At 44.8% G+C, this 18820-nt stretch overlaps 2 protein-coding genes across 2 annotated transcripts in view; one reads left to right on the top strand and one right to left on the bottom strand.

Annotated features, from left to right (window-relative positions):
- Window positions 1-11726, bottom strand: part of LOC143766162 (uncharacterized) — a 103107-nt gene extending 91381 nt beyond the window's left edge. The window contains exon 1 of the mRNA XM_077253627.1: window positions 11644-11726. The gene's annotated coding sequence lies outside the window, so the exon portion shown is untranslated. The remainder of the gene's footprint in view (window positions 1-11643) is intronic.
- LOC143767042 (uncharacterized) overlaps window positions 1-12803 on the top strand; it is a 36998-nt gene extending 24195 nt beyond the window's left edge. Inside the window, exon 4 of the mRNA XM_077255064.1 lies at window positions 12706-12803. Coding sequence (XP_077111179.1) covers window positions 12706-12803 — 98 coding nt within the window. The remainder of the gene's footprint in view (window positions 1-12705) is intronic.
- The last annotated feature ends 6017 nt before the right edge of the window (window positions 12804-18820 follow it).

Below are 18820 nucleotides of genomic sequence, written 5' to 3'. Positions count from 1 at the left end.
TGATGAAGCTGAAATATATTGTCAAAAATTTCGAAAATGGTCTGTGCTTACTCAGTGGAATGAGTGCGCCCTGGCGGCGAATTTCAGAGAAGGTCTCTCTGACGCCGTTAAAGATGTCATGGTGGGGTTTCCTACGCCCACAGGTCTGAATGAATCCATGACTATGGCTATTCAGATTGATCGGCGTTTACGGGAGCGCAAACCTGTGCACCATTTGGCGGTGTCTTCTGAGCAGACACCGGAGATTATGCAATGTGATAGAATTCTGTCCAGAAGTGAACGGCAGAATTATAGGCGTAAAAATGGGTTGTGCTTCTACTGTGGTGATTCTGCTCATGTTATATCAGCATGCTCTAAACGCACAAAAAAGGTTGATAAGTCTTTTGCAATTGGCACTTTACAGTCTTAGTTTATTTTGTCTGTAACTTTGATCTGTTCATTATCATCTATTACTGTGGATGCCTATGTGGATTCTGGCGCTTCCTTGAGTCTTATGGATTTGTCCTTTGCCAGACGCTGTGGGTTTAGCCTAAAGCCTTTGGAAGTTCCTATCCCTCTGAAGGGTATCGACTCCACACCATTGGCTAGGAATAAACCACAATACTGGACACAAGTGACTATGTGTATGACTCCTGACCATCGGGAGGTGATTCGCTTCCTTGTGTTGCATAACTTGCATGATGTCTTAGTGCTTGGATTGCCATGGTTGCAAACTCATAATCCAGTCCTTGACTGGAAAACAATGTCTGTGTTAAGCTGGGGATGTCAGGGGGCTCATGGGGAAGTACCTTTGGTTTCCATTGCTTCATCTACTCCCTCTGAAATTCCGGCATTTTTGTCTGACTATTGTGATGTTTTTGAGGAGCCCAAACTTAGTTCTCTCCCCCCTCACAGGGATTGTGATTGTGCTATAGACTTGATTCCGGGCAGCAAGTTTCCCAAGGGTCGTTTGTTTAATCTGTCTGTGCCTGAACATGCTGCTATGCGAGAGTATATTAAGGAGTCCTTGGAAAAGGGACATATCCGTCCATCCTCATCCCCTTTAGGAGCAGGTTTTTTTTTCGTGGGTAAAAAAGATGGCTCCCTGAGGCCCTGTATTGATTATCGCCTGTTAAATAAGATTACAGTCAAATACCAGTATCCTTTGCCACTATTGACTGATTTATTTGCTCGTATTAAAGGGGCAAAGTGGTTCTCTAAGATTGATCTTCGGGGTGCGTATAATTTGGTGCGGATTAAGCAGGGAGATGAGTGGAAAACTGCATTTAATACGCCCGAGGGCCATTTTGAGTATTTGGTAATGCCTTTTGGTCTTTCTAATGCTCCTTCAGTCTTTCAGTCCTTTATGCACGATATTTTCCGTAAATACCTGGATAAATTTATGATTGTGTATTTGGATGATATTTTGATTTTTTCGGATGACTGGGAGTCACATGTTCAACAGGTTAGGAAGGTTTTTCAGGTTTTGCGGGCCAATTCTTTGTTTGTAAAGGGTTCAAAGTGTATTTTTGAGGTTCAGAAGATCTCCTTTTTGGGGTATATTTTTTCCCCTTCTTCTGTTGAGATGGATCCTGTCAAGGTTCGGGCTATTTGTGATTGGACGCAGCCTACTTCCCTGAAGAGTCTTCAGAAGTTCTTGGGCTTTGCTAATTTCTATCGTCGATTTATAACTGGGTTTTCAAGTGTTGCTAAACCTCTGACTGATTTGACTAAGAAGGGTGCTGATGTTGCCAATTGGTCCTCTGCGGCTGTGGAGGCCTTTCGGGAGCTTAAGCGCCGCTTTTCTTCCGCCCCTGTGTTGCGCCAGCCTGATGTTTCGCTCCCTTTTCAGGTCGAGGTTGATGCTTCCGAGATTGGAGCGGGGGCGGTTTTGTCGCAGAGAAGTCACGATTGCTCAGTGATGAGACCATGTGCATTCTTCTCTCGAAAGTTTTCGCCCGCCGAGCGAAATTATGATGTCGGTAATCGGGAGCTCTTGGCTATGAAGTGGGCATTTGAGGAGTGGCGTCATTGGCTTGAGGGTGCTAGACATCAGGTGGTGGTCTTGACTGATCACAAGAATCTGATTTACCTTGAGTCTGCCAGGCGTCTGAATCCTAGACAGGCGCGCTGGTCGTTGTTTTTCTCCCGGTTTAATTTTGTGGTTTCATACTTGCCGGGTTCAAAAAATGTGAAGGCAGATGCCCTTTCTAGGAGTTTTGAGCCTGACTCCTCTGGTGATTCTGAGCCTACGGGTATCCTTAAGGATGGGGTGATTTTGTCTGCTGTCTCCCCAGACTTGCGACGTGCTTTGCAGGAGTTTCAGACTGATAGGCCTGATCGTTGTCCGCCTGGGAAACTGTTTGTTCCAGATGAATGGACCAGTAGAGTCATCTCGGAGGTTCATTCTTCTGTGTTGGCAGGTCACCCTGGAATTTTTGGTACCAGAGATTTGGTGGCCAGGTCCTTCTGGTGGCCTTCCCTGTCTCGGGATGTGCGTGCCTTTGTACAGTCTTGTGATGTTTGTGCTCGGGCCAAGCCTTGCTGTTCTCGGGCTAGTGGATTGTTGTTGTCCTTGCCTATTCCGAAGAGGCCGTGGACGCACATCTCTATGGACTTTATCTCGGACCTCCCGGTTTCTCAGAAAATGTCCGTCATTTGGGTGGTGTGTGACCGTTTTTCTAAGATGGTTCATTTGGTACCCTTGCCCAAATTGCCTTCTTCATCTGAGTTGGTTCCTTTATTTTTTCAGAATGTGGTTCGTTTACATGGTATCCCGGAAAACATCGTTTCTGACAGGGGGTCTCAATTTGTGTCTAGGTTCTGGCGAGCGTTCTGTGCCAGGATGGGCATTGATTTGTCTTTTTCGTCTGCATTCCATCTTCAGACTAATGGCCAGACGGAGCGAACTAATCAGACCTTGGAGACTTATTTGAGGTGTTTTGTGTCTGCTGATCAGGATGATTGGGTCGCCTTTTTGCCGTTGGCAGAGTTTGCCCTCAATAATCGGGCCAGTTCTGCCACTCTGGTTTCTCCTTTCTTTTGCAATTCAGGGTTTCACCCTCGTTTTTCATCTGGCCAGGTGGAATCTTCGGATTGCCCTGGAGTGGACACGGTGGTGGATAGACTGCACCGGATTTGGAGTCATGTGGTGGACAATTTGAAGTTGTCTCAGGAGAAGACTCAGCAGTTTGCTAATCGTCATCGTCGTGTGGGTCATCATCTCCGCGTTGGGGACTTGGTGTGGTTATCTTCTCGTTTTGTCCCTATGAAGGTCTCTTCTCCTAAGTTTAAACCTCGGTTCATAGGTCCTTATAAGATTTTGGAGATTCTTAATCCTGTATCTTTTCGTTTGGACCTACCAGCATCTTTCACCATTCATAATGTCTTCCATCGGTCGTTGTTGCGGAGGTACGAGGTACCGGTTGTTCCTTCTGTTGAGCCTCCTGCTCCTGTGCTGGTGGAGGGTGAATTGGAGTATGTTGTGGAGAAGATTTTGGACTCTCGCGTTTCCAGACGGAGACTTCAATATTTGGTTAAATGGAAGGGATACGGTCAGGAGGATAATTCTTGGGTGACTGCCTCCGATGTTCATGCCTCTGATTTGGTTCGCGCCTTTCATAGGGCGCATCCGGATCGCCCTGGTGGTTCTCATGAGGGTTCAGTGCCCCCTCCTTAAGGGGGGGGTACTGTTGTGAATTCTGTGTTTGGGCTCCCTCTGGTGGTTACTGGTGGTACTGGCTGACTTTTGTCTTGCACCTGTTCCCATCAGGAATCTGGGAGTTTCCTATTTAGTCTGGCTTCTCAGTCATTCTAGTGCCGGCAATCAATGTTACCAGAGCACCTCTGTTGCTTGCTACCTGCTCCAAGTCTGCAATTCAGCTAAGTTGGATCTTTGGCATTTTTTGTGTTTGTTTGTCCAGCATGCATTTATATTTCTCTTGCTGCTGGAAGCTCTAGTGATCTGAAATTACTACTCCGTTGTCATGAGTTGATAACGGAGTTAAAGTAATTTCAGGATGGCTGTTTAGGGTTTTGAGGTGACCGCGAAGTCCTCTTTTGTATTTTCTGCTATCTAGTCAGAGGGCCTCTCTTTGCTGAATCTATATTCATACTGCGTACGTGTTTTCCTCTTACCTAACCGTTATTATATGTGGGGGGCTACTATCACTTTTGGGGTATCCCTGGAGGCAAGCCAGGTCTGTGTATTCCTCTACTAGGAGTAACTAGATCTCCGGCTGGTGCGAGGTGTCTAGGGATAATCGTAGGCACACCCCCTGGCTACTATTAGTTGCGTGTTAGGTTCAGCGTCGCGGTCATCTGAGATTCCATCATTCCTAGAGCTAGTCCGTTTTTGCCTGAGTCCCTGCCATTGGGAACCATGACAGGGGTCTTTCTGAATCTGTTAAAGATGTTATGGTGGGGTTTCCCACGCCTGTTGGTCTGAGGGATTCTATGTCTCTGGCCATTCAGATTGATCGGCGCTTGCGGGAGCACAGAACTGTGCACGCTGTGGCGTTGTCCTCAGAGCAGATGCCTGAGCCTATGCAGTGTGATAGGATTCTGTCTAGAACGGAACAACAAGGATTCAGACGTCAGAATAGGTTGTGTTTTTATTGTGGCGATGCTTCTCATGTCATTTCAGTCTGCCCTAAGCGTACAAAGAGAATCGCTAGTTCAGTTACTGTACAACCTAAATTTCTCTTATCTGTGACCTTGATCTGCTCATTGTCGTCATTTTCTGTCATGGCGTTTGTGGATTCAGGCGCCGCTTTGAACTTAATGGACTTTGAATTTGCCAGGCGTTGTGATTTCCCCTTGCAGTCTTTGCAGAACCCTATTCCTTTAAGGGGCATTGATGCTACACCTTTGGCTAAAAATAAACCTCAGTTTTGGACACAGGTGACCATGTGCATTGCACCAGCCCATCAGGAAGATTGTTGTTTTCTGGTGTTGCATAATTTGCAGGATGCTATTGTGCTGGGTTTTCCATGGTTGCAGATACATAATCCTGTGTTGGATTGGAAGTCTATGTCTGTGACTAGTTGGGGTTGTCAGGGGGTTCATAATGATGCTCCTTTGATGTCAATCTCCTCTTCCACCTCTTCTGAGGTTCCAGAGTTTTTGTCTGATTTTCAGGATGTATTTGATGAGCCCAAGTCCAGTTCCCTTCCACCGCATAGGGACTGTGATTGTGCTATTGACTTGATTCCAGGCTGTAAGTTTCCCAAGGGCCGACTTTTCAACCTGTCTGTGCCTGAACATACCGCCATGCGGAGTTATGTTAAGGAGTCTTTGGAGAAGGGACATATTCGGCCATCTTCTTCACCGTTGGGAGCGGGATTTTTTTCTGTTGCTAAGAAGGATGGCTCCTTGAGACCCTGTATTGATTATCGCCTCTTGAATAAGATCACGGTCAAGTTTCAATACCCTTTACCTTTGCTTTCCGATTTGTTTGCCAGGATTAAGGGGGCTAGTTGGTTTATTAAGATTGCCCTTCGGTCGGCATATAATCTTGTTCGTATTAAGCAGGGTGATGAATGGAAAACTGCGTTTAATACGCCCGAAGGCCATTTTGAATACCTTGTGATGCCATTCGGGCTCACTAATGCTCCATCTGTTTTTCAGTCCTTCATGCATGATATCTTCCGGAATTATCTTGATAAATTCATGATTGTATATTTGGATGATATCTTGATTTTTTCCGATGATTGGGAGTCTCATGTGAAACAGGTCAGGATGGTATTTCAGATCCTTCGTGATAATGCTTTGTTTGTGAAGGGGTCTAAGTGTCTCTTTGGAGTGCAGAAGGTTTCTTTTTTGGGCTTCATTTTTTCTCCCTCATCTATAGAGATGGATCCGGTTAAGGTTCAGGCCATTCATGATTGGATTCAGCCCACATCCGTGAAGAGCCTTCAGAAATTTTTGGGCTTTGCTAATTTTTATCGCCATTTCATTGCTAACTTCTCCAGTGTGGTTAAACCCCTGACCGATTTGACGAAGAAAGGCGCTGATGTAACGAATTGGTCCTCTGTGGCTGTCTCTGCCTTTCAGGAGCTTAAACGCCGATTTACTTCTGCCCCGGTGTTGCGTCAGCCGGATGTTTCTCTTCCATTTCAGGTTGAGGTTGACGCTTCTGAGATTGGGGCAGGGGCCGTTTTGTCTCAGAGGAATTCTGTTGGTTCCTTGATGAAACCGTGTGCCTTCTTTTCCCGTAAGTTTTCGCCTGCTGAACGCAATTATGATGTCGGCAATCGGGAGTTGTTGGCTATGAAGTGGGCGTTTGAGGAATGGCGACATTGGCTTGAGGGAGCCAAGCACCGCATTGTGGTCTTGACCGATCATAAAAATCTGATTTACCTCGAGTCTGCCAAATGGCTGAATCCTAGACAGGCTCGATGGTCCTTGTTTTTCTCCCATTTTGATTTTGTGGTCTCGTATCTTCCGGCTGTTAAGGCTGATGCCCTCTCTAGGAGTTTTTTGCCTGATTCTCCTGAGGTACTGGAACCGGTCGGCATTCTGAAGGAAGGGGTGGTCCTTTCGGCCATTTCCCCTGATTTGCGACGGGTTCTGCAGGAATTTCAGGCTGACAAACCTGACCGCTGTCCAGTGGGCAAACTGTTTGTTCCTGACAGATGGACTAGTAGAGTGATTTCTGAGGTTCATTGTTCTGTGTTGGCAGGCCATCCTGGTATTTTTGGTACCAGAGATTTGGTTGGTAGGTCCTTTTGGTGGCCTTCTTTGTCGCGTGATATGCGTTCTTTTGTGCAGTCCTGTGGGACTTGTGCGCGGGCCAAGCCTTGTTGTTCCCGTGCTTGCGGGTTGCTTTTGCCTTTGCCGGTCCCTGAGAGGCCTTGGACGCATATTTCTATTGATTTTATTTCAGATCTTCCGGTTTCCCAGAGGATGTCGGTTATCTGGGTGGTTTGTGACCGGTTCTCTAAGATGGTTCATTTGGTGCCTTTGCCTAAATTGCCTTCCTCTTCTGATTTGGTTCCGTTGTTTTTTCAACATGTGGTTCGTTTGCATGGTATTCCGGAGAATATTGTGTCCGACAGAGGTTCCCAGTTTGTTTCTAGGTTTTGGCTAGGCTGGGCATTGATTTGTCTTTTTCTTCTGCATTTCATCCGCAGACAAATGGCCAGACCGAGCGAACTAATCAGACTTTGGAAACTTATTTGAGATGCTTTGTGTCTGCTGATCAGGATGATTGGGTGGCTTTCTTGCCATTGGCCGAGTTCGCCCTTAATAATCGGGCTAGTTCGGCTACCTTGGTTTCGCCCTTCTTTTGTAATTTTGGTTTTCATCCTCGTTTTTCTTCGGGGCAGGTTGAGCCTTCTGATTGTCCTGGTGTGGATTCTGTGGTTGACAGGTTGCAGCAGATTTGGGCTCATGTGGTGGACAATTTGGTGTTGTCTCAGGAGGAGGCTCAGCATTTTGCTAACCGTCGTCGGTGTGTTGGTTCCCGGCTTCGGGTTGGGGATTTGGTCTGGTTGTCTTCCCGTCATGTTCCTATGAAGGTTTCTTCCCCTAAGTTTAAGCCTCGGTTTATTGGTCCTTATAGGATTTCTGAGATTATCAATCCGGTGTCTTTTCGTTTGGCCCTTCCGGCCTCTTGCCATCCATATTGTTTTCCATAGATCTTTATTGCGGAAATATGTGGTGCCCGTTGTTCCCTCTGTTGATCCTCCTGCTCCTGTGTTGGTTGATGGGGAGTTGGAGTATGTGGTTGAGAAGATTTTGGATTCTCGCCTTTCGAGGCGGAGGCTTCAGTACCTTGTCAAATGGAAGGGTTATGGCCAGGAGGATAATTCTTGGGTTTTTGCCTCTGATGTCCATGCTGCTGATTTGGTCCGTGCCTTTCATCTGGCTCGTCCTGATCGGCCTGGGGGCTCTGGTGAGGGTTCGGTGACCCCTCTTCAAGAGGGGGGTACTGTTGTGAATTCTGCTCTTGGGCTCCCTCCGGTGGTTGTTAGTGGCAGTGCAGTTGTCTTGGGGTTGTAATCCAGGGCAGGTGTTTCTGCTGATTGCAGCTCTACTAGGTATTTAGGTGTGCAGGATCCATTACTCCTGGCCAGTTGTCCATTGTTCTTGGAGGGATTGCATCTCTCTCTGGTTCCTCATGCTCTGCTGCCAATTCAGCTAAGATAAGTGTCTGTTTTTTTGTCTCTGTGCACACATGCAGTGTGCTTTGCAATTCAGTGCAATTCATTGTGTTTTTGTCCAGCTTAGACTTTGTTTGGATTTTTCAGTCATGCTGGATTCTCAGGAGTTGCAGATATACTTGCTATGTCTTTAGTTAGATGTAGTATATTTGTATTTTCTGCTGTGGATATTTTTAGGATTTTAATACTGACCGCTTAGAATTCTGTCCTATCCTTTTCTATTTAGCTAGAAGTGCCTCTTTTGCTAAATTCTGATTTTCTGCCTGCGTGTGTCTTTCCTCTTATACTCACAGTCAATATTTGTGGGGGGCTGCCTATCCTTTGGGGTTCTGCTTTGAGGCAAGATAGAATTCCCATTTCCACCTATAGGGGTATTTAGTCCTCCGGCTGTGTCGAGGTGTCTAGGACATGTTAGGTACACCCCACGGCTACTTCTAGTTGCGGTGTCAGTTTAGGGTTTGCACTGATTAGAAGCACTTTACCTTTATATTATACAGTTCAGGTTTCTGTTAGCAGTGCAGAGGTTAACTTGTTCAGTTGAGAGCTCCAGGTAGCTTTCCTGCTTTGATGGTCTCAGCTGTTCAGTGTTGGACACTCCCACACGCTACATACACTCGTCTCTGGCAAGCGGAGATTGCCAGTGTTAGTTCTGAACAGCCTGGGTCTGGAGTTGGAGGTTTGGTAGTTTGAGGAGGCATTTGGAGTGTTGTTCTAAAGACTGTTGCTTAGTAATTTGTGTGCATATCCTCATCCTGACACATGTCCTTAGTATGGTCTTTGGATGGAATAAGTCCAGGGGGCACGCATTACAAATGAAAGAAAGGCAATTCCAGCAGCTAAAAAGGAAAGGGTTTCTCTACAGTTAGAGCCGTCAGACTGTGGAGTGCCCTAGCACAAGAGGTAGTAATGGCATACACTATAGCAGCTTTTTAAAAAGGGCTGGATGATTTCCTCGATACACATAACATTGTGGGTTATAGGTAAATTAGTGACAAATGTACAATTGGTGGAGAAGGGTTGAACTTGATGGACCTAGATCTTTTTTCAACCAATATAACAATGTAATTATGTAATTATGTATCCCTTGTGATGCAGCGATCACTAATGGGTTGGAGAATACTCGCTTGGCAGCGATATAACACACACAGTAAGACTGTATTTCCTTTAAAAGTTCAACTGGGTTTAATGCTCCTTAAACCCCAGCGACACAAACACAAAGTAACAAGTAACAAGTAAATGGCTCTGCTCCATCAGAACTGTAATCATACTCGGTAGAATCCAATATTCAGGCATGCTCTAGAGCTAAACACACACAGTCTGGATTACCTGCTTGACAGCGTTGCAGGTTTTCACCGGCTGGCATCACATGGGTCCCGACTTGCCTGGCAGGTACACATCAATCAGTTCCAGACCCATCGAAGGACAGTAGCTTACCCTGACCCAGATAGCTGTCACGGTCTCTGCAGGCACATGTCTCCACCATGTGCTTCCCAGGAATCCGATCCACACACAGGACCTTCCAAGCAGAGAGAGACCATGTGACCATACCATGGTCACATTATCTACTTGTATCCACTCCCAAAGGTGGGAGGTGTGTGGTTAGTCAGACCCGCCCAGCTCTCCGACTAACCCTATAAGCCTCCCTTTAAAGAAAACCAATACTTGTGGGACTACAGGTCCCAGAGCAACATTATCGGCTTACAGCACAGAGGATCTCCTCTGCGACACATACCAGCCATTTACAATAATGCCGGATGTTGTCTCACCATCATAGCTATGCCTGCAACTGCAATGCCTCCGTGCGAATTCTGAATCCATGCAGCACCCCCTACCTGTAACAGGGGTCACTGCATCACACCCTGTACATGGCAGCATTCATATTTCCATAAATTCTATGGGCCAATCGCAGATGTAGAAAAGCAGCCCCAAACCATGACATTGGCACCACCATGTTTCACTGTAGGTGTTTGGTACCTTACATAATAACGTTTTCCAATTGGGCGGTATATATAGTGCTTGCCATCACTACCAAACAGATTGAACTTGGATTCATTCGACCACAACACTTTAGACCAATCTGACTCTTTCCATTGGATGTGTTCTTTGGCAAACTCATGTTGGATCTTCCGGTTCATTGCTGAGATAAAAGGCTTCTTGACTGGAACTCGAGCATTGAAACCTACTGCTCTTAGCCATCATACCACAGTTTAGCAACTCACTTTGACCCCATATTCTTTGTTCATTTTGTGAAAAATCTGTACAGCACATTTATGGACATCAGACACTGACTTTTTCTTAATAATGTGATCAAATTTGGAGGCAGTTTTCAGTGGTCGTCCACTTCTAGGTTTGTCAGCTGTTCCATAACCTTCTTTTTCTCCTTTTTATTTCTTTATTATATGTGACACTTGACTGTGAGGGCACTTGAAATCCATAGCTACCTCTTTTTGGCTTTTGCCCGACTTCACTCTCAGAATAAGCTTCCTGACATCTTGTGATAAATTTGGCTTGGGCTTTGCCATGTTTTAACCAAAAAACACAAACAAAAAAATAATAATTTTAGGCAAAATTCGACTACCCATGACAAAATATGCAAAACATTTGTCCCAGCAAATGTTGAAAACTAACACATACAGGGATAAAACAATGTCAAACACAATTTCCATCCTTATAGCTGACAACTATTTGCTTCCGGTTTACTAAAATCACCAGGAAAATGGCATCCAAACAACCAGACTGAAGAAATCACACTTTAAAAAAAAAAAAAACAAGAAAACTTTTGGTTGATAACTGTAAATCTGAGTTACCCAAAAGACAGTATCCTTTATCTCAGTAAATTAGAATACTTTATAACACCAGCTTGAAAAATGATTTTAAAATCCGAAATGTTGGCCTACAGAAATGTATGTTCAGTAACTGCACTCAATACTTGGTCAGGGCTCCTTTTGCATCAATTACTGCATCAATGCGGCGTGGCATGGAGGCGATCAGCCTGTGACCCTGCTGAGGTGTTATGGAAGCCCAGGTTGCTTTGATAGCAGCCTTCAGCTCGTCTGCATTGTTCGGTCCGGTGTCTCTCATCTTCCTTTTATCCCCTTTCTGACATATGATGTACTATCTGGTCGAGGTGGTATGGGTCCGTGTGACCACCAACGGGATAGTACGTCATCACCGATCCGCCGTATTCACGGGGGGGAGCGCGGCCGATCGGGGCCGGGTGTCAGCTGACTATCGCAGATGACATCCGGCACTATGTGTCACTGTGGGGACATTATACTGTGTGTGGGGGGATGGCAGCACTGTGGGGACATTATACTGTGTGTGGGGGGATGGAGGCACTGTGGGGGCATTATACTGTGTGTCAGACAGGGGCGCTGTACTATGGGAGCAATATGTGTTTCCTGACTTCTGGTTATTCATAGTTGGGTCGTATGTATCTATCAGAGGAGAGGGAAGAAAGCGTTATAGTTCTTAGTAATGGGGAATCTCCAGCACCTACCTCCACCTGCAGAGCCGCACACCACATATATGGCTGTTCTGTGCGCACAGGACCTGTGATGAGGTCACAGGAGGGGAGGAGTCAGGGGTCACATGATCAGGGGCCTCAGTGTGTGCAGGACTCTGCTGTGCTGGTTGTCATGGTGCTGGATGAGGGGAAGTTTCTGTGTGGGGTCAGGAGGGGTTTACAGGGTGGATGTAGCAGAGCCGTGTGTGTACGAGGTGTACGGAGCGGAGCCGTGTGTGTACGAGGTGTACGGAGCGGAGCCGTGTGTGTACGAGGTGTACGGAGCAGAGCAGTGTGTGTACGAGGTGTACGGAGCGGAGCCGTGTGTACGAGGTGTACGGAGCGGAGCTGTGTGTGTACGAGGTGTACGGAGCGGAGCCGTGTGTACGAGGTGTACGGAGCGGAGCTGTGTGTGTACGAGGTGTACGGAGCGGAGCCGTGTGTGTACGAGGTGTACGGAGCGGAGCCGTGTGTGTACGAGGTGTACGGAGCGGAGCCGTGTGTGTACGAGGTGTACGGAGCGGAGCCGTGTGTGTACGAGGTGTACGGAGCGGAGCCGTGTGTGAGTGTGGAGTGGAACCGTATGTAGGATGTGTGTGGAGCGGAGCTGTGTGTGTACAATGAATGCTGAGCGGAGCCATGTCTGAGATGTGTGCAGAGTATTTTGTGTATCAGGATGATATAAAATCTTTATTTATTACGTGTTTTATATTTTTACAGTGTTCATCATATAGGATAAGTAATGGGAGCCTTTTATAGATCGGTTTGTTCTGGAAGTGGCGATTCTCAGTACGTGTCCTTTTTTTTTCTTTTCTTTTTTGTTTTTACATAACAACAGTGTTTTTAGTGACTAAATATTTTTCAGGACATTTTGCACGTAATATGTGTGAAAAAGATGTAAAATAGAAGAAGTCTGTGTTCCTCTCTTGTCTATTTTTATGTTTGCATAGCAAACAACTATATAATGACTCAACATTTTTCTGTTTTATTTTATTTTGTGGAGGGTTTTTTATATCTATTTTTACAAACTTTGTTTTTTTTAATAATTTGTCCCAGTTCGGGACTTCAACCTTGACTTATCTGATTGCCGGTTTATTAGACTCAAAACCAAAGAAATGAGTCGGACTATAAGTTGGTATATGAGCAAAGTGTAAGAGCACGTTCACACTGTGGCCATTTCCCAGACAAAGTAAATTGTAATCGTACATGTAAATAACATAGGATACTTAGATAACGCTTTTTTCATCAAAAATGCATAAAAGTCATCCCACCACGACAAGATGTACCCATAGGGACGCTCCTAACCTATGTCAAGTATTAAAACCTTACCCTGTATCATATGAACTCAATGTGAATAAGGGCAGAGCAGGATACAGGCCTGACGGAGACATCCATGGGAAGCTATACAGATGAAATACTAAGCTCAGAAAAGGGGGGCTACACCCGTTTGTACAGAGCACAATAAATTACAGCAAAACCAACCAAAGGAGCCGGACTATAAGCGGTTATATGTGCAGAGTGTAAGAGCAAGTTCACACTGTGGCCATTTCACAGACAAAACCCAAGAAAAAACCTAAATAATCATATACCCTGCAGTAAGGTAATAGTAATGCTACATATAAATAACATTGGGGACTAAGTTATCGCTATTCTGCTAAATAAGCATAATATTAATATAATTCACATTGAGGTTGTTACTTGGCCTGAGGTTTCCATAGCAGTCACTGACAGTGCACAATTGTGGGTGGTCTATGAGGAGAAAGAGGTAGTGCCATCCCTCATATAACCCTCTGCAGTCACTATTGATAAATATGTATATTTTGTATATTTTTTTTTATTCAGGACTTCTTACTAGATGCGATACTTTAAGGGTATGTGCCCAGGGCCGTAGTTGCTGCGGGTATGACGCTGCGTACTTATGCAGTGTCATACCCGCAGTGGCCAGATGTTACAGCATAGTGGATGGGATTTCAAGAAATCCCATGTCCACTATGTGTACACAGACGCCCACGGCTTACCTGCGGAGATGGACATGCGGCACATATTTCCAGACCGCAGGATGTCAATTTCTCTTGCGGAGATGCTAGTTTCCACAGACGGCAGGGATTTGGATGCATCCAACATGTACTGCGGCCCAAGCGCTGCTAGTTCCGGCTCGTGGGCACCCATCCTAAAGAAAATGACACAATAATTCTTATAAAAAATGTGGTGGTTTATTAGATTGTCCACCAAAAAGAATCATTGCAGCAAAATATAAAATATGTGATGTAATTACAAAGAGATTGTCCATTCGTACATAATTAGCTCATTAGATTAAAGTTCATCCATCTTTTTCTGGATCCTGAATAGAAATTTTATCAGTTGCTTGTCCATGAGTGTCCATCCAAGTTACAGTAGTCCACAGGAGTACATGTCAGCTCCTCTGTCTGCGTAGGCCCAAGTTGCTATATGAACAGGAAGCATCAACAGTTGCACGTAGACCCTCCGAGTCGAGTGAAAGAAGAGAGTCCCCCTCTGTGTGTCATGTGGTGTGTATATATATATATGTATATATATATATATATATATATATATATATATAGTGGGTATTGAAAGTAGTCAGACCCCTCTAAATTTTTCAATCTTTGTTTCATTGCAGCCATTTTGGTAAATTAAAAAATGTTCATTTTATTCATATTCATGTACACTCTGCACCCCATCTTGACTGAAAAATGCAGAAATGTAGTAATTTTTGCAAATTTAGTAAAAAAGAAAAACTGAAATATCACATGGTCATAAGTATTCAGACCCTTTGCTCAGACACTCATATTTAAAACACATGCTGTCCATTTCCTTGTGATCTTCCTTGAGATGGTTCTACTCCTTCATTGGAGTCCAGCTGCATTTAATTAAACTGATAGGACTTGACTTGGAAAGGCACACACCTGTCTATATAAGACCTTACAGCTCACAGTGCATGTCAGACCAAATGAGAGTCATGAGGTCAAAGGAACTGGCCAAGGAGCTCAGAGACAGAATTATGGCAAGGCACAGATCTGGCCAAGGTTACAACAGAATTTCTGCAGTACCCAAGGTTCCTAAGAGCACAGTGGCCTCCTTAATCCTTAAATGGAAGATGTTTGGGACCATCAGAAGTCTTCATAGACCTGGTCGTCCAGCCAAACTGAGCAGTCGTGGGAGAGTAGCCTTGGTGAGAGAGGTAAAGAAGAACCCCAAGTTCACTGCGGCTGAGTTCCACAGATGCAGAGAAAGTTCCACAGGGAGATGGGAAAAAATTCCACTAAGTCAACTATCACTGCAGCCCTCCACCAGTTGGGCCTTTATGGCAGAATGGCTCGACGGAAGCCTAACCTCAGTGTCAGACATATGAAAGCCCACATAGAGTTTGATAAAAAAAAAACACATGAAGGACTCCTAGACTATGAGAAATAAGATTCTCTGGTCTGATGAATCGAAGAGAGAACTTTTTGGTTATAATTCTAAGCAGTATGTGTGAAGAAAACCAGGCACTGCTCATCACCTGCCCAATACAATCCCAACAGAGAAACACTGTGGTGGCAGCATCATGCTATGGGGGTGTTTTCAGCTGCAGGAACAGGATGGCTGGTTGCAATTGAAGGAAACATGAATGCGGCCAAGTACAGAGATATCCTGGATGAAAACCTCTTCCAGAGTACTCTGGACCTCAGACTTGGCTGAAGATTCACCTTCCAACAAGACAATGACCCTAAGCACACAGCTAAAATAACAAAGGAGTGGCTTCATAACAACTCTGTGACCATTCTTGACTGGCCCAGCCAGAGCCCTGACCTAAACCCAATTGAACAACTCTGGAGAGACCTGAAAATGGCTGTCCACCAAGGTTCACCATCCAACCTGACGGAACTGGAGAGGATCTGCAAGGAAGAATGGCAGAGGATCCCCAAATCCAGGTGTGAAAAACTTATTGCATTATTCCTAAGAAGACTCATGGCTGTACTAGCTCAAAAGGGTGCTTCTACTCAATACTGAGCAAAGGGTCTGAATACGTATGACCATGTGATATTTCAGTTTTTTCTTTTTTAATACATTTGCAAAAATTCCTACATTTCTGTGATTATTCAGTCAAGATGGGGTGCAGTACATTAATGAGAAAAAATAAACTTTTTTGAATTTACCAAAATGGCTGCAATGAAACAAAGAGTGAAAAATATAAAGGGGTCTGAATACTACCCACTGTAGATGAATTCTATTTTCCCAAGTGGGGTAATATCTGTTGCAGAAACTATTTGAATAAGACGTGATGTAAAGATCAGTTCTCTTGTCGCTATGCAATTCTAGCAGCGGAAATACCGCCATATGTTCCACTTGTAGCAGGCTTGATATAGGTTAGTAGAGAGCTTTTAAGAGGATATTTAAGGTTTTTTTCTGTCACCCCCTCAAGGAGTAGCATAACTTATCAACTGCACTACATGGTACAGTTGATGGCTTATGCTGTACTCAATATTTCAGTTATGCAAAAAGAATCCTGTGGACATGGAGAGAGAGAAATCATGTATATGATATATGTGTTCTTTTTTCATACATGGGAATCTATTAAATACAGAGTACACATGGATATCACTGGGACCCTGTGTATATTTGAATGTGAATTTTGATGTGTACGAATCCACAGACCGCATGCTATAGGCAACTGTGGAGATCTATGGGATACACAAGATCCGGTACCACCCCATACACGGACATAAGACTATTCCTGGCAGAGAGGATGCGGTGGACTCATGTAGTTAAGATGGCGGCAACACAGGGGCAAAAATACCGATTAGACATCCACTCACAGCCTGCCAATCCCAATGGGGGGTGGTTGCTTGATATGTAATTGCACAAAGAAGACTTGTATGTGGCGCTGTTCACACAATGGAAAAGCACAGCTTCCAGGTTAACAGCCTATTAGATCAGGCGGGCTGCTCAGCGCTATCCAGATGCATCCCATGTGAACAGACACCATATGCATCCCATATTTGCACATATAAGTCTTTGTGCAACTACATATCAAGCAGCCACCCCCTGCTGGGATTGGCAGGCTGTGAGAGGTTGTCTCATCGGTATTTTTGCACCTGTGTTGCCGCCATCTTAACCACATGGGTCCACTGCATCCTGTAGTGCATTTGTTTGGAGGCCTGGGCAGGTAAGCATCTCTGCCTTGTTATAGTGTTTTTTTTGTTTTTTTTTTGGAGGATCTCTGAATCCTCTTTCTGTGCTATATTTGTTCAGAGAAAAGTTAAGAATTGTGTATAAGGGGCGACAGTGTACTAAATACCGGATACAAAGTTATATGGTGGTATACTGCTATAAGGTCTTATATTTGCACTATTTTTGTTTTGGCACATTTGCACTTTAAATGTCTTGTATTTTGGGAGTTTAAATAGTAACTCAATAAAGATTTATATTTTAACTTGTCCCAAGCTGCTAATACCAATTTGATTGTTTTGGGTTTCATTACTGCCCTTGCTTTCTATACTATTTGGGCGCACAGCAGTGATATGGAAATTTTTGGGTTGGATACATTTATCCCTGTGTGTGCTGTGGCTGCTCCCAATAAGACTGAGTATTTTGAGCGCTCAAGGAATGAGACTGCGCACCATGTTGTGTCAATAACATTCCATCAATACTGATACTTTATTGTACATACATAGTTTTTATGATAGCAAATAGAAAGGAGTGGTTAGGGGTTGTTAGGGGTGGTTAGTTAATTACCATATTGTCTAGCTCCTCTGTCATTAGTTATCTAAACATATATGGAATATTGTGATTAATGCTCATATGACTGCTGACCAAGCAACTAAAATGTAGCTCTCTGCATGTAGGACAGAGTTGAAACATCTGACCCAAGTTCCGCTTTTGAGATGGAAAACCCCATACAATCTGTCTGGCTTATATCAGTTCATTGTCAGCCATTTTAAGCCATTGATTATAATGTATATATTAGCTGTGAGCATATGAGTATATATGATTATAGAGCAGTATACATGCAAGTGAGATCTACATGATATATATATTTCTATCACAAGCCCCCCTTAGATATCACTTGCCCTAATCCTAGCCTCCTGTCCCAAAGCGCTGCAACTCTTTTGTGCTGTTGGCAAACTGACACAAGCCTAACACCTGCGCCCCACTCCGTACAGACTTTTTGCAAATTGGCGGTCAGGAGATCTGTCCCTAACGGGGGTTCACTGCAATCAGTCTCTTAGTCAACAGCATGTGTAGTGAGCGATGTGTAGTCTTTATCAGGTAGGTCATCTATTCGGTCAGGCAGGGCATCCACAACATCATTCTGGCTTGGGTGTCATCTTCTGGTAGGGGAGCTTTCTTGCAATGCGATGAGTGGATCCGAGTGGGTCTTCCCTCCAGTTTCACAGAGTTTGGTGTCATCAGCAGCACTTGAACAGGACCATCAAGTCTGGGATCGAGTGGTGTTCTCCTTACAAACTTTTTCACCAACACCCAGTCTCCTGGCTTCTAGGAATGCATACCGTACACTGAATCTGGATCTGGCAATGAAGAAAAAAACTCGAGAATGGATGTTAGCAAGTTTCTTGGTGAGTTCAATTACATAAACAGACAAAGTATCATATTACATAATCAGCTGCTGAGGGAAAGGATACCCCTAACCTGGGACTAGACCCAAATAAAATTTCATATGGTAACAGCTTTTCTGGGCCTCTGGGAGTGTGCCTAACACTGAGTAGTGTGATTGGGAGTGTGTAGGCCTAAGTCTGACCCTACTGCTGACCAGATCTCTCCGTGTGAGATTTGCTGTGAATGCGGGTCCCTGGTCACTCTCTATCACTTCTGGGCCCCCATAGCTGCACATCTCGTCTCTGAGAGTAGCTTCTTTGCAGTAGTCTTTGCTGACTGGTTCCTCACTGGGAAAGCTTCTGGCCATCCTGAGAACATGTCCACGACCACAAGGGCATATTCGAAACCTCCACTTGGCGGCATCTGGATGTGGTCTATCTGGATCCTCTGGAATGGTACAGTGGTCTGGCAAGACGATGTGTGGGAACTCTTTCCATTCTTCCAGGGTTGCATTTGCCGCAGGTCAGACAGCTGCTAGTGAACTTGGCTGTTAGGTTGGGGATCCCTGGAGCGAACCAGTAAGCACCAATCAGATCATTCATCTGTGTCTTTA

The sequence above is a fragment of the Ranitomeya variabilis genome, chromosome 4 (assembly GCF_051348905.1).
Source record: "Ranitomeya variabilis isolate aRanVar5 chromosome 4, aRanVar5.hap1, whole genome shotgun sequence".
In the NCBI taxonomy this organism is placed as follows: domain Eukaryota; kingdom Metazoa; phylum Chordata; class Amphibia; order Anura; family Dendrobatidae; genus Ranitomeya; species Ranitomeya variabilis.
This window is presented reverse-complemented; position numbering and strand designations above follow the sequence as displayed.